At 41.4% G+C, this 17258-nt stretch overlaps 1 protein-coding gene across 1 annotated transcript in view; it reads left to right on the top strand.

Moving 5' to 3' along the window:
• The first annotated feature begins 15531 nt into the window (after positions 1-15531).
• LOC106609978 (RING finger protein 24) overlaps positions 15532-17258 on the top strand; it is a 64635-nt gene continuing 62908 nt past the window's right edge. The window contains exon 1 of the mRNA XM_045722648.2: positions 15532-15625. Within this exon, the coding sequence (XP_045578604.2) occupies positions 15534-15625 (92 nt within the window). The 5' untranslated portion in view covers positions 15532-15533. The remainder of the gene's footprint in view (positions 15626-17258) is intronic.

Below are 17258 nucleotides of genomic sequence, written 5' to 3'. Positions count from 1 at the left end.
TTTGGACAAATTCACTTTCAGTGTATTAAAATAGTCAAAAGTTTGATGTTTGGTCCCATATTTCATATCAAGCTTGTGGCTCTACAGACTTGTTGGATGCATTTGCAGTTTGTTTTGGTTATATTTTGGATTATGTTTTGCCCATAATGTTTTATGTCATTTTGGAGTAACTTTTATTTTAAATAAGAATTTAAAAAAAATCTGAACACTTCTACATTAATGTGAATGCTACCATGATTATGGATAATCATGACTGAATCATGAATAATGATGAGTAAGAAAATTACAGAGGAACAAAGATCATACCCCCCCAAAAATGCTCAACTCCCCTAGGTTGTTCTACAAAATGATTGCTTTTTGCGTCCCTTTGATATTTTAAGTAGAAATTGTGGACGAATATGGAATTTTCAAAGCCTGGTATAATAAATGAAATGCCCTTTAATATAGACCACATGGAAAATTCAACAAATCAGATTTTTAATATGAATAAAGACTTGCTGAAGTGCCAGAATTCAGCATTTTGACATGTCGCTCTGTGCATCCTCTGTGACTTCTAGGAAGATTTTAACACACTTAACCCCAACATTTATTCAAGTTTTCATCATCATTGTAAAGCCCTAGTTATTTTGTTGCTCTTACAATGTCATTTCGAGAGGATTATTATTTATTTAATGTGATTAGTGATTCACTTCAAGGTCAACCCTGTTAAGTGAGCTGAACTCTCGTTTTAATATGGTGAAACTATTCCTTTTTAAATATGTTTTTTCAAAGAAACATTGAACATCTAATAGTCAAATCACAGTGTAAAATCGGGTGAGTTGGTTGCACTCTTTTTAGCCATTTTCGGGTGTTTTGTGGCTGTTACCCATAGACAGGCTAGAAATGTTTTAACAATTAAATGTTTTTGTTAAGCTTGTTTTAAATTGTCACCCTGTGTTGCACACAACAAGCTTGTCACAGGTGGATTTATGGATGATTTATTAAGATGAATTCGTCAACCTTGTTACACAGGTTGACGTTTATTGTCATGAATCTTCCCCTGGAGGCAGAACTGAGCGATTTCCACTAGCTGGGCCAGCTGCAAAGTCAAAATTGGTTTAACATTTTTTTTATATCATTATTGTACAAATTAATGAAAACAAAAATATGCTTTTTGGTATTAATTTAAGGTTAGGATTAGGCTTTTGGGTTAGCAGAGTGGTTAAGGTTAGGGTTAAGGTTAGGGTAAGGTTTAAAATCAGATTTTATCATTTTGGGGCTGTGCCAGCTAGTGACAACTCTGCAGAGATGCCTTCAGGGCAAGATTAATAACAACAAATTCCAACCTGCCACTGTTAAGGTCAACCCTGTTACTTTATTTGGCGAACCTGTTGGGGCTCGGGGGCAGTATTGAGACATTTTGAAAAAAAGATGTGCCCATTTTTAACTGCCTCCTACACCAACTCAGAAGCTAGGATATGCATATTATTAACACATTCGGATAGAAAACACTCTGAATTTTCTAAAACAGTTTGAATGGTGTCTGTAAGTATAACAAAACTCATATTGCAGGCAAAAACCTGTGAAAAATAGATCAAAAAAAATGTGAATTTTGTGACTGTACTATTTAGTGTCATTGTTTTATAGATACCATAGTGAGAAAGGATTCATTTCGCAACACCTACGGCTTCCACTAGATGTCAACGATCTTTATAAAGTTGTTTGAAGCGTCTATGATAAACAGAGAGCAAATTAGAATCCAAGGAAGTTGACATGTCATCACTTCATTTTTTTGCGCCTGCGCATAAATCTGAGAGACGTGAGTTTGTCATCATTTTTTATCTAGACATAGGATAGGTTGTGTGAAAATATTACTGATGTTTAACGTTAAAAATGGACCAAAAGATTAATGCTAAACAACATTTGACATGTTTGAACGAACATAAATAGATTATTTACTAGGTTTTTTTTTGCTTTTCGGCGTGATTTTACCAGCACCCCACCACGTTTTGTGGGAGCATAATGAACGCTAAGTACTTGGTGTTATTTGGACATAAATTATGAACTTTGTCAAAAGAAACCACATTTGTTCCGGACCTGGAATGCCTTCCGGACCTGGGATCCTGCCTTCTGATGGAGATAATCAAAGGTAAGGGGGTATTTACAATGTTATTATCGATTTTAGATGATGCTAACTGTATAGCATAGCCTGTTGTTCTTAGCATAGCACCCCGTTTATTGCAAAATGTGATTTCCCAGTAAAGTTATTTTGAGATCTGGCCATTCGGTAGCAATTACGAGATGATAATATATTATTCTTTGAATGACAATATTATAATTTACCAATGTTTTCGAATAGTAATTTTGTTATGTTCACCGGAAGCATTTCAGAGAAGAAAAAAATCTGAATTTCACGCTACTGTAAAATGCTGTTTTTGGATATAAATATGAACTTGATGGAACAAAAAAATGCATGTATTGTATAACATAATGTCCTAGGAGTGTCATCTGATGGAGATTGACAAAAGTTAGTGCATAATTCAAGCTGGTTTCTGCTTTTGGTGACACCTGACCTTGAATTGAAAATGGATGTTTGTACTTTTGTGGCTATGTACTGTCCTAACATAATCTAACTTTATGCTTTTGCCGTAAAGCCTCTTTGAAAATCGAACAATGTGGTTAGATTAAGGAGATGTTTATCATTTAAATTGTGTAAAATAGTTGATTGTTTGAGAAATTGAAATTATTAGATTTTTGATGTTTTGAATTTCCAGCCTTGTTAGCAATCCCGGCTCGGGGTTCATTGCTAACCTGTAGCCCCAACAGGTTTTAATAGGCACTTACTATAGTCATTTTTTTACTTTACCTCTTGAGATGGTCAAACTTTTTTTTTATTAAGTTGAACATGTGCCCTTTATGACCAAGTTGCGCTACTCAAAAGGCACCTAATTGGGAATCTGTAACTTTCTCAATCATCGTTATTGACGATTCTTTCATGATCCATAATCATGGTAGCATCCACATTAATGTAGAAGTGTTCAGAAACATAATCTATTCTTATTTACAGTAAATGTGACTCCAAAATGACACAATACATTATTTACCATTCATTTCTATTGGGATCAACATAATCCGAAACATCCAACAAGTTTGAAGAGTCACAAACTTGTGCTAGGAGTATGGGGCCTACTAAACATTTGACTAAATGTAATACACTATAAATGTTTTTCTAGAGTTTGGGACTCTAATGTTCTATCTCTCAGAAATGTTAATCTTGTATTCTTTTGAACTTAGCAACATGAATTTGGGAATTTAGAGTACTATATAGGTAGAGAGCATTGAACAGAACAAGACTATGTCAATAACAACATTTGGACAAAAATGCAGATAGAACCTTACTCTAGATTTGTCCAAATACTTATGGCACCTTCAAATGGGAGCTATAGTAGATACATAAAGTGTCTTCATTTCTAAATAGTAAAACAGATACTATGTATGAAAATGGCCTTGAATAAAAAGGTGATATTCTGTACTTTCGCCTCGTACAAAACAAAATGCTGGAGTATAGAGACAATTTCAAAGTTTAAGCTTCACTGTCTGAATAAATACGTAGACGGTTGTATGTATTGTGATCATTGATGCATTACAAAAAAAAAGTATAATAATAGAACTAGAGTCAAGGTTGGTCATCTCGCTTTTGTAGTGTGTGGTTTTTACACTTGTTTTTCAGTACTAGAATAGTATTTATTTATGAGTCCATCGATATGAATTCTTTATACTATATTCCAATTAGCTGACGCCATGAGACAGCATTCAATTGTACTTCAAAGCCCATATGCATTTAAAGGTATTTAATACAGAATACAGATATTACAATGAAAACATTCAAATAATTGCATGCCTTTACCAAGTTTTTTTTTTTTTTTTACCAGATAAGTTGACTGACAACATGTTCTAATTTACAGCAATGACCTGGGGAATTTATCCTTTGAAAAGATAAACCATCCACCTGACAGGTGTGGCATATCAAGAAGCTGATTAAACAGCATGATCATTACACCGGTGCACCTTGTGCTGGGGGCAATAAAAGGACACTCTAAAATGTGCAGTTTTGTCACACAATACAATGCCACAGTGTCTCAAGTTTTGAGGGAGCATGCAATTGGCATGCTGACTGCAGGAATGTCCACCAGAAGTGTGCTCTTCACGGATGAATCCCGGTTTCAACTGTGCCAGGCAGATGGCAGACAGCATGGTGTTGTGTGGGCGGGCGGTTTGCTGATGTCAACATTGTGAACAGTGCCCCATGGTGGTGGTGGGGTTATGGTATGGGCAGGCATAAGCTACGGACAACGAACACAATTGAGGCCCATTGTCATGCCATTCATTCGCCGCCATCACCCATGTTTCAGCATGATAATGCACGGCCCCATGACGTAAGGATGTGTACACAATTCCTGGAAGCTGAAAATGTCCCAGTTCTTCCATGGCCTGCATACTCACCAGACATGTCACCCATTGAGCATGTTTGGGAGGCTCTGGATCGACGTGTACGACAGCCTGTTCCAGTTCCCACCAATATCCAGCAACTTTGCACAACCATTGAAGAGGAGTGGGACAACATTCCACGGGCCACAATCAACAGCCTTTATATCTGTATCATGTGAAATCCATAGATTAGGGCCTAATAAATGGATTTCAGTTGAATGATTTCCTTATATGAACTGTAACTCAATAAAATCTTTGAAATTGTTGCATGTTGAGTTTATATTTACGCCTGCTACATTAGGTTAGTGTCCTGGCCTGCTCTCTAAATGAATCCACAATTGCATCATATTCCCTATGTAGTGCACTACTTTTGAACAGGACCAAAAATAGTGCACTATATAGGGAATAGGGTACCGGTGGGATCAAACCATTTGGCTTTCTTATCTTTTGCACTACTCTGTAAACCTGCCTCTCTCGCACAGGACATTTCTGATCCCCAGCCCCATGGGCACCCCTACAATTAACACATACCACTACTTTCCCCAATGCTACACATTCCTTTGTCTCATGTCCTTCTGCACACTTCTCACACCTAGGAACCTCCCTCCTACACACTGCTGCCACATGCCCATAAGCTTGACACCTGTAACAATGTAATGTATTTGACACAAAATCTCGTACAGGATAACTTATATATCCTAACATCACTTTGTTGGGCAAAGACTCAACATCAAAACTCAAAAGAACAGACAATGACTCTTCTGTTTCTCCACTCACGCCACCCTGTCTGCGTCGCACCAAACAACGAGCATCACAACCACCGGGAATCTTCCCCTTCAGTTGGTCAGCTTTCCCATTTACTCCAGTAATCACTCCTTTCAATGGCGCCCTTTCTTGAGAGCAAAATTATTCACATGTCTTGCCTCTGGTGAAAGCACTGCAGCTTTCCTCCTGGTTCACTGAGCTTGTGCAGCAGGCACGTGCACAGATAGGGGTAATACATGGACTGTTGTCAAACACATTAAACATATGGAAACAACGTTTGACTCCGTTCCATTTATTCCATTCCAGCCATTACAATGAGTCAGCCCTCCTATAGCTACTCCCACCAGCCTCCTCTGGTATATATATATATATATATATATGCGCAACCAATGTGGGTGGGGGGTGGCGAACTTGACGAAGTCACAATGACTTGCGAGCAGGGGGTTCAGAACAACAACGACGAAAACAGTATAATATATATATATATATATATATATATATATATATTATATTATACTGTTTTCGTCGTTGTTGTTCTGAACCCCCTGCTCGCAAGTCATTGTGACTTCGTCAAGTTCGCCACCCCCCACCCACATTGGTTGCGCATGCTGGTCTGCCCTGTCTAACCACCAAATACTAAATATCCTCACAAGCCATTATCCAGCCAGACATATACAGTATCATAAGTTAGAAGATTATGAATATTATATTATAAGAGCATTGAAGATAAATCATCAATATCAATGATCAGCTGATAGCCCACCCTCTTTTCCCGATGTCAGTCATGTCTTGAGGAGGCACTGTAAACTAGCTTGCTTGCAATTTGTGATGATGAGTGAGTGTGTTGTTGCAGAAATAACAGGCCTATGCTATGTTAAAAAAAACTACAAAAAAAACATTTTTAGCTCCTGCCCCTTGAAAGGTCTGTACACCGCACTGGTGTGAAAGCTGCACAGTGGGGGGCACAAGTTACGTAACACTGCGGCACTGTCACTTTCAGAGCGAAGGACAATGAGGAGTCGGTATGCACATGACAGGCCGACAGGCTGACTACTGCCTCTTAGAAAACACAACCCTTACATCTTTTACAATTTACAGGAAGCAGAACGAGAGATGCATTCATATTTGAATCGTGCATACAGAAATGGGCTGTATAATACTATAGCTGTGAATACTATTTATTCTAATCTGTGCTTTGCTATATCATCTTTCTGTTGTGAGTGTGTTGTTGTGAGTCTGTTTTTGTTTTCCCCAATTATTTTAGAAGATGCTGAGTATACTGTAACTTATGACACATTACCAGAATTACAATTGCATTAAAACCTGACCTGTGAGGTACGGTTTTCAACAGTAGAGGGCAATAGAGATTCATATATGGTGGAAACCACTCACTCGTCAATTATTTTGCTGTCTCTCAAGACAAGGGACAGACTGTGGAAACATAACTCAACACTAAATATCCAGGCGTATTTGACGGAATGCATTGTAAAGGTTGGCAGTAAGTTCCCTAAACGAGACAAGAAATGCTTCTCTAGAAGGCAACGATTGAGCACACATTCCAAAAGAGCACCAAGGTTACAGCAAAGTAAGTAAACAGAGAGAAAAAACACAGATAGAATGATTGATATTTGAGTCGACCTCTGGCCTTAATAAAAAAAAAAGATTAATTAATATGAAATACATTTTATGGCTTAGGGGCATACACTTGTGGTGGTTTCTTAATAAGTGCTATGAATCCTTGTCAGTAATCAGCTCCATAGCAGAAGTTGGGTCTTCCGTGACCTTTTGACTCTCTGGAGGGCTGATGTGTATGCATGTTTAGTTAGATCAGATGAGATTGTGCTGAGCTGGAACAAAAAATGTACATACACCAAGGTTATTAAGCTTAAACTAAAACTGAAACTGAAACTAATCATGAAAAAACAATTGAGTAAACTAAAATTATTAATAATAATTTGCTTGTGCATCACTATCCCTAGCTAACAAGGAAAAAAACGGCTAAGTAGCTAACTTGATTCTTCTTACATGTACTACTAAAGTTCTGACGTTCATTGTGAAATGCGCTAGTTATGTGTGTTCTGTTCTCTAGACTGCGTTCTGTTATGTAGCCTGGCTGTGAACGTGATGCAGAGCAATGTCGACTGGACTTTGTTATCTAATTGATCGTCCGAGCCAAGAGGGAGTTACACTGAGTATACAAAACATGAAGAACTTACTCCATGACATAGATTGACCAGGTGAATCCAGGTGAAAGGTATGATCCCTTATTGATGTCACTTGTTAAATATACTTCACTCAGTGTAGATCAAGGGGAGGAGACAGGTTAAAGAAGGATTTTTAAGCCTTGAGACGATATAGACATGGATTGTGTATGTGTGCCATTCAGAGGGTGAATGGGCATGACAAAAGGTAGTATGGTAGTAGGTGCCAGGCGCACCGGTCTGTGTCAAGAACAGCAACATTGCTGGGTTTTCACGCTCAACAGTTTCCTGTGTATCAAGAATGGTCCACCATCCAAAGGACATCCAGCCAACTTGACACAACCGTGGGAAGCATTGGAGTCAACATGAGCCAGCATCCCTGTGGAACGCTTTCGACGCCTTGTAGAGTCCATGCCCCGACGAATTGAGGCTGTTCAATATTAAGGTGTTCCTAATGTTTGATAAGTGAAATAGTTTTGCTACCAAATCATTTAATTTAATATATTAAAAAGCAGCTTGTCTGCGGTTGAAATGGTAGAATGATGTGGGCGTGTTCCAATCATAAAAAATATTAATGCTCGTAGGCCACTGATTTGCCAGCTCATCCTTCTCAGGAGGAAATAGCAAGCATTTTTTAGGTGGGGTTTTTGAAGTGTTTTTTTTTCCTCCAATTTATCCTTTGGACACAAACCATATTTTTTCCAACCCTATGGAGATCACTGCTTACTCAAAACAGGCCTGTATAGAATTCCTTACTTACTTTGAATCTAGTATACATTGCTAGTACACTTCCATCAGCCCAGTGAGTGATGTCACGTTCTTTCTTAAAGTAAGTGTAAAGTGAAAATCTCCTTTTTAAAAGTTAATGTTCTGTTGACTCATACCCAGATAATGTAGTTGACTCATCCTATACTAGTCTTTGTGTCCAAAGGGTCCAAATATGGTTTGTTAACTAAATGTACTTCATGGCCAAGTAGTCCTAGGGATGAGTATCATGTGAACATCACCCTTACCAGATATGCGTGTTTATCTAGAACAAACCTATTTTGGGCTAAGTGTGTGTGTACGTGTCCCTCCTCTGTGTGTGTATGTGCGTGTGTACATGTGCATGCGTGTGTCATGCATCATAAATTTGCCAAATGTCTTTTTCACCTCTCTGCACAAGATGCACATTTTGGGGAGTAAAACACTGATATAGTCTGTCCTATTGTTTTATTAACATTTTATAATATTTGGGCCGTGTATGAGCAATCTTCTCGAATAAAGGCCATATGGGAAAAACACTGAGTAGATGTCAACAATACACTTCTGTGTACAAAACGGGACATAATAGCTAACATTAGCCTGGAATGATGAAGTGCAAAATGCTCTCCTATTCTAGCTGGAAGAATCCTTCTATTCAGCCTGTACCAGGTAGCAGGCTTCCTCTTCGCCCGCCCCACTCATGCCCGGTTATGTCAGGGGGGCCGGTGCCAGTCTAGCACCCAGTGTGCCACACTCAATGGGCCTTTGTGGACACTGCCATCCTTCCCTCCTGACCAACCCCCGCTGTCCATTCAGGACGGTCACATCGCACGCCCATTCCGTGCCTGCCGTGCTTCGTCTCACAATGTGTCCCTGTCACGGGCGCCTCGTTGGCATGCACAGGCCGTGGTGTTCGTCTGGAACGGGTGCGCTCCTTGACGCCTGTCACAGGATGAGGGAAACAAGGGATACAGGCTTGTGATAGGGTGGTGATGACTGCTTCCTGAATCCGTTGGGAACTCATTCAAATCCTCTTATCAGAGTCTGGGAAGATTCCTCACTACGGAAGCTAGCGGGAAATTCAATGACATCATCCCCTTAACGATGAGATGAGATGGTAAACAAAAATAAGACCCTCAAGAAATTCCACAAATTCACAATTGAGAGCATCCTGTCGGGCTGTATCACCGTCTGGTACGGCAACTGCACTGTCCGCAACCAGCCGCAGGGCTCTCGAGAGGGTGGTGCCGCTGCCGTCAGCGCAGTACATCACCCGGGGAACACTACCTGCCCTCCAGGACATCTACATCACCTGGTGTCACAGGAAAGCCAAGAAGATCATCAACGACCTCAGCCACCCGAGCCACGACCTGTTCACCCTGCTACCATCTAGATGGCGGAGACAGTACAGGTGCATCAAAGCTGGGACCGAGAGACTGAAAAACAGCTTTTATCTCCAGGCCATCAGTCTGTTAAATAGTCACCACATGCCAGCCTCCGCCCTGTACCCTGCCTTGACACTTAGTCTTTTATTTGTAATATTTTTATATTTAACCTTTATTTAAATAGGCAAGTCAGTTAAGAACAAATTCTTATTTACATTGACAGCCGACCAAAAGGCAAAAGGCATCCTGCGGGGATGGGACAAAACACACATCACGACAAGAGAGACACCACAACACTACATAAAGAGAGACCTAAGACAACAACATAGCATGGCAGCAACAGATGACAACACAGCATGGTAGCAACATGACAACAACATGGTATCAACACAACATGGCAGCAACACATGACAACACAGCATGTTAGCAACACAACATGACAACAACATGGTATCAACACAACATGGCAGCAGCCCAACATGGTAGCAGCACAAAACATGGTACAAACATTACAGGGCACATACAACAGCACAAAGGGAAAGAAGGTAGAGACAACAACACATCACACGAAGCAGCCACAACTGTCAGTAAGAGTGTCCTTGATTGAGTCTTTGAATGAAGAGATAAAACTGTCCTGTTTGAGTGTTTGTTGCAGCTCGTTCCAGTCGCTAGCTGCAGCGAACTGAAAAGAGGAGCGACCCAGGGATATGTGTGCTTTGGGGACCTTTAACAGAATGTGACTGGCAGAACGAGTGTTGTATGTGGAGGATGAGGGCTGCAGTAGGTATCTCAGATGGGGGGTGTGAGGCCTAAGAGTGTTTTATAAATCAGCATCAACCAGTGGGTCTTGTGACGGGTATACAGAGATGACCAGTTTACAGAGGAGTATAGACAGGCAGTGGCTGCTGTCTCAGCCACTGCCTGTCACCAAAGGTGTACCCAAAGGCTCAATCCTAGGCCCCACGCTCTTCTCAATTTACATCAACAGCATAGCTCCTATAACATCAACAACATGTGACCTATAAGGAGCATTGGTGGCAAATCTGATGGCCGAATGGTAAAGAACATCTAGCCGCTTGAGAGCACCCTTACCTACCAATCTGTAAATTACGTCTCCGTAATCTAGCATGGGTAAGATGGTCATCTGAATCAGGGTTAGTTTGGCAGCTGGGGTGAAAGAGGAGCGATTACAGTAGAGGAAACAGGCAGAAGGTAGCCTAGGGGTTAGAGAATTGGGCCAGTAACCGAAAGGTTGCTAGATTGAATCCCCGAGCTGACAAGGTAAAAATCTGTCGTTCTGCCCTGAACAAGGCAGTTAACCCACTGTTCCTAGACCGTCATTGTAAATAAGAATTTGTTCTTAACTGACTTGCCTGGTTAACTTAAATAAATACATTAAAAAACAAGTCTAGATTTAACCTTAGCCTGCAGCTTTGATGTGTACTGAGAGAAGGACAGTGTACCGTCTAGCCATACACCCAAGTACTTGTACGAGGTAACAACCTCAAGCTCTAAACCCTCAGAGGTAGTAATCACATCTGTGGAGAGAGGGGCATTATTCTTACCAAACCACATGACCTTTGTTTTGAGGGGTTCAGAACACGGTTAAGGGCTAAGGGCAGATAAAGCTTGTTGGACACAAAGTAATCTTTGTTGTAGAGCGTTTAACACAAAATCCGGGGAGGGGCCAGCTGAGTATAAGACTGTAACATCTGCATATAAATAGATGTGAGAGCTTCTTACCGCCTGAGCTATGTTGTTGATGTAAATTGAGAAGAGCATGGGGCCTAGGATCGAACCTTGGGGTACTACCTTGGTAACAGGCAGTGGCTGAGACAGCAGATGTTCTGACTTTATACACTGCACTCTTTGAGAGAGGTAGTTAGCAAACCAGGCCAAAGATCCCTCAGAGACACCAATACTCCTTAGCGTCCCACAAGAATGGAATGGTTTACCGTATCAAAGGCTTTGGCCAAGTCAATAAAAACAGCAGCACAACATTGCTTAGAATCAAGGGCAATTGTGGCATCATTGATGACCTTTAAGGAAATCAGATTGAATACCGGAGAGAATACTATAGACATCAAGAAAGCCAGTCAGTTGATTATTGACAATTTTTCCCCAACACTTTTGATAAAAAGGGCAAAATAGAAATTGGCCTATAACAGTTAGGATCAGCTTGATCTCCCCCTTTAAATAAAGGACGCACCATGGCTGCCTTCCAAGCAATGGGAACCTCCCCAGAGAGGAGAGACAGGTTATAAAGTTCATAGATAGGCTTGGCGATGATAGGGGCAACAACCTCGAAGAAGAAAGGGTCTAAACCATCTGACACAGATGTTTTTTTGGGGGGGTCAAGTTTAAGGAGCTCTTTTAGCACCTCGGACTCAGTGACCGCCTGCAGGGAGAAACTTTGTAGCAGGGCAGGGGAAAAAGAGGGAGGGGCATCAGGCTAGTCGCATTAGAAGGGGTGGGAGATGAGGAAATGTTGGATGGGCAAGGAGGCATGGCTGAGTCAAATAGGAATCCTGACTTAATGAAGTGGTGATTTAAAGAGCTCAGCCATGTTTTCCTTGTCAGTAACAATCACATCATCAACATTAAGGGACATGGGAAGCTGTGAGGAGGAGGGTTTATTCTCCAGGTCTTTAACTGTTTTCAAGGACTTCTTGGGGTTAGACCCATAGAGAGACAACTGCTCCTTAAAGTAACTAACTTTTGCCTTATTTTTCATTGGCTGAACGAGAGCCAGTCAGCCTGAGTAAGCGTGTGCCGAGCCTTTCGCCAAATGGAATTCTTGAGGTGGAGTAATTCTGCAAGATCACGGTCAAACCAGGGTCTGAACCTGTTTTTAATTTTCTTTATGGGGGCGTGTTTGTTAACAATACCACTGAAAATATAAAAAAAGAAGGTCCAAGCGTCTTCGACAGAGGGGATCAAACTGATTCTATACCAATTTAGAGGCCAGTTCATGAAGGAAGGCTTGCTCATTAAAGTTTTTAGCAAGCATCTATGACAAATCAGGAGAGGCCATTTCACAGAGCAGCCATTACGAACACAGGCTGTAAAAACAGTGATCACTAAGGTCATTACAGAAAACACCAGACTGATACCTATCAATTTTTTTTTTGAGGATATCATCAAGGGGAGTAGCCTTTTCTAGGTGTTTGGAGTCATACCTTGTCACTGTTACTAGCTGGCTATCATCCTGTACTCTACCCTGCCCTATGTACATAGTCATTGAATACTGGTCACTTTAATAATGTTTACATACTGTTTTACCCACTTCATATGTATATATTGTATTCTAGTCAAGGATCATCCTATATATCTACTGCTGTACAAACCTTTCTTTTCTATTCATATACTGTCCTTACACACCATTATATACACATACACATACACATACACATACATACATACACATACACACACCCACACATACACATACAGTGCATTTGTAAAGTATTCAGATCACTTGACTTTTTCCACATTTTGTTACATTACAGCCTTATTCTAAAATTGATTAAAAATATATATTTCCTCTTTAATCTACATACAATACACCAAAATGACAAAGCAAAAACTGTTTTTTAGACATTTTTGCAAATGTATTTAAAAAAAAAAATTCAACTTTACTCAGTAGTTTGTTGAAGCACCTTTGGCATCGATTACAGCCTCAAGTCTTCTTGGGTTTGACGCTACAAGCTTGGCACACCTGTATTTGGGAAGTTTCTCCCATTCTTCTCTGCAGATCCTCTCAAGCTCTGTCAGGTTGGAGGGGAGTGTCACTGCACAGCTATTTTCAGGTTTCTCGAGAGAAGTTCGATTGGGTTCAAGTCCCGGCTCTGGCTGGGCCACTCAAGGACATTTCAGAAACTTGATGACGAAGCCACTCCTGCGTTGTCTTGGCTGTGTGCTTAGGGTCATTGTCCTGTTGGAAGGTGAAACTAGCCCAAGGCTGAGGTTCTGAGCGCTCTGGAGCAGGTTTCCATCAAGGATCTCTCTATACTTTGCTCCGTTCATCTTTCCCTCAATCCTGACCAGTCCCTGCCGCTGAAAAACATCCACACAGCATGATTCTGCCACCACCATGCTTCACCGTAGGGGTGGTGCAAGTTTTACTCCAGATGTGACGCTCGGCATTCAGGCCAAAGAGTTTCATCACACCAGAGAATCTTGCTTCTCATGGTCTGAGAGTCCTTTCGGTGGCTTTTGGCAAACTCCAAGCGGGTTGTCATGTGCCTTTTACCGAGGAGTGGCTTCCGTCTGGCAACTCTACCATAAAGGCCTGATTGGTGGAGTGCTGTAGAGATGGTTGTCCTTCTGTAAGGTTCTCCCATCTCCACAGAGGAACTCTGGAGTTCTGTCAGAGTGACCATCGGGTTTTTGGTCATCTCCCTGACCAAGCCTCTTCTCCCCCAAATGCTCAGTTTGGCCAGGCGACCAGCTCTAGGAAAAGTCTTGGTGGTTTCAAACTTCTTCCCTTTAAGAATGATGGAGGCCACTGTGTTCTTGGGAATCTTCAATGCTGCAGACATTTTTTGGTACCCTTCCCCAGATCTGTGCCTCAACACAATCCTGTCTCGGAGCTCAATGGACAATTCCTTTGACCACGTGGCTTCGTTTTTGCTCTGACATGCACTGTCAACAGTGGGACCTTATACAGACAGGTGTGCGCCTTTCCACATAATGTCCTATTCATTGAATTTACCACAGGTGGATTCCAATCAAGTTGTAGAAACATCCCAAGGATGAACAGTGGAATCAGGATGCACCTGAGCTCAATTTTGAGACTCATAACAAAGGGTCTGAATACTTATGTAAATAAGGTATTTCTGTTTTTTATTTTTAATACATTTGCAAAAATATCTAAACTTGTTTTTGCTTTGTCCTTTTGAGGTATTGTGTGGAGAATGATGAGGAAAATAATATAATTTAATCAATTTTAGAATAAGGCTGTAATGTAACAAAATGTGGAAAAAGTCAAGGGGTCTGAATACTTTCCGAATGCACCGGACTCTAACATTGCTCATTCTGGTATTTCTTAATTTCATTATTAAATATTTTGGGGTTTGTGTGTATTGTTTTCTATTGTTAGGTATTACTGCACTGTTGGAGCTAAAAACAAAAGCAATATTTCGCTGCACCTGCGATAACATCTGCAAAACATGTGTACGAGACCAATACCATCTGATTTGATTTGAAAAATAGTTGTGTTTCCTTTTGGTCCAGTTTTGCTTTTTATTGTTCTAGAATCTAGACTAGTCATCATCACCAGACAGTGTTTGACTGTAGATAAATATCAGGTTGTGATATCTTAACCACTATCTCAGCTCATTCACTGAGACTGAGATCCCAATGATGACATTGTTAATGTGCAGTCAATAAGTGGGTGACTAAATAAATAATGCTCAATAGAATCTCAATAGAATTATTTCTAAACAAGTATGTTGCATCAACTTCTATAGGCATATAAATGTAAATAACAAACATACTATGATCGATTAATCTCTATAATAAAATAGTCTGCATGTGAATGCATGCATTTTTTTTTTTTAAATGGTGCCGGAGGGGAGGGCTGCTGTTTTATAGGCTCAGAACCAACTATGCTATTTTGTTTGTTTTTTCGCATTGTTCGTAACTTGTTTTGTACATAATTTTATGACCGAAAAGAGCTTCTGGACATCAGAACTGGGATTGCTCACCTCAAATTGGACGAAGAGTTCTTCTTCAATGAGTCGGACGGGAGGGATATAATACTACAGACCCAGATCCCCGTGATTCGCTCGAAAAAGAAATGGCAGTTTCGCGGAAAGAGATCAGGGTGCCTTGTGAGGATCAGGAGATGAGTGGCTAATCTTCCCTTTCCTTCCATCCTGCTAGCTAACATTCAATGGCTGGAAAATAAATGGGATTAACTGAAAACACATATATCCTACCAACAGGACATTAAAAACTGTAATATCTTATGTTTCACAGAGTCGTGGCTGAACGACGACATCAAGAACATACAACGGGCGGGTTATACACACTATCGGCAGGACAGAACAGCAGCCTCTGGTAAGACACGGACGGGGGCCTATGCATATATGTAAACAATAGCTGGTGCACAAAATCTAAGGAAGTCTCAAGGTTTTGCTCGTCTGAGGTAGAGTATCTCATGATAAGCTGTAGACCACACAATCTACCAAGAGCGTTTTAATCTGTATTTTTCGTAGCTGTCGACATACCACCACAGACCGAGGCTGGCACAAAAACCACACTCAATGAGCTGTACACCGCCATAAGCAAACAGGAAAACGCTCATCCAGAGGCGTCCTAGTGGCTGGGGACTTTAATGCAGGGGAACTTAAATCAGTTTTACCTAATTTCTATCAGCATGTTAAATGGGAAGAAAGGGAAGAAAATTGTAGACCACCTTTACTCCACACACAGAAACGCGTACAGCTTTCAAGGAGCGGCACTCTAACCCGGAAGCTTATAGGAAATCCTGCTATGCCCTCCGACGAACCATCAAACAGGCAAAATGTCAATACAGGACTAAGATAGAATCATACTACACCGGCTCTGATGCTCGTCGGATGTGACAGGACTTGCAAACTATTACAGACTACAAAGGGAAGCACAGCCGAGGGCTGCCCAGTGACACGAGCCTACCAGACGAGCTAAATAACTTCTATGCTCGCTTCGAGGCAAGTAACACTGAAACACGCATAAGAGCATCAGCTGTTCCAGACGACTGTGTGATCACGCTCTCTGCAGCCGATGTGAGTAAGACCTTTAAACAGGTCAACATTCACAACGTCGCCAGGCGGATTACCAGGACGTGTACTCCGACCATGCTCTGACCAACTGGCAAGTGTCTTCACAGACATTTTCAACTTCTCCCTGTCTGAGTCTGTAATACCTACATGTTTCAAGCAGACCACCATAGTCCCTGTGCCCAAGAACACTAAGGTAGCCTGCCTAAATGACTACCGACCCGTAGCACTCATGTATGTAGCCATGAAATGCTTTGAAAGGCTGGTCATAGCTCACATCAACACCATTATCCCAGAAACCCTAGACCCACTCCAATTTGCATACTGCACCAACAGATCCATAGATGATGCAATCTCTATTGCACTCCACACTGCCCTTTCCCACCTGGACAAAAGGAACACCTATGTGAGAATGCTATTCATTGACTACAGCTCAGCGTTCAACACCATAGTGCCCTCAAAGCTCATCACTAAGCTAAGGACCCTGGGACTAAACACCTCCCTCTGTAACTGGATCCTGGACTTTCTGACGGACCGGCGCCAAGGTGGTAAGGGTAGGTAACAACATATCTGCCACGCTAATCCTCAACAGGTGGGCCCCTCAGGGGTGCGTGCTCAGTCCACTTCTGTACTCCCTGTTCACTCATGACTGCACGGCCTGGCACAACTTCAACACCATCATTAAGTTTGCTGATGACACAACAGTGGCAGGCCTGATCACCGACAACGACGAGACAGCCTGTAGGGAGGAGATCAGAGACCTGACCGTGTGGTGCATGGATAACAACCTCTCCCTCAACGTGATGAAGACAAAGGAGATGATTGTGGACTAGAGGAAAGGGAAGACCGAGCACACCCCCATTCTCATCGACAGGGTTGTAGTGGAGCAGGTTGAGAGCTTTAAGTTCCTTGGCGTCCACATCACCAACAAA

Source organism: Salmo salar, chromosome 08 (genome assembly GCF_965601325.2).
Source record: "Salmo salar chromosome 08, fSalSal1, whole genome shotgun sequence".
Classification (NCBI taxonomy): Eukaryota; Metazoa; Chordata; class Actinopteri; order Salmoniformes; family Salmonidae; genus Salmo; species Salmo salar.
This window is presented reverse-complemented; position numbering and strand designations above follow the sequence as displayed.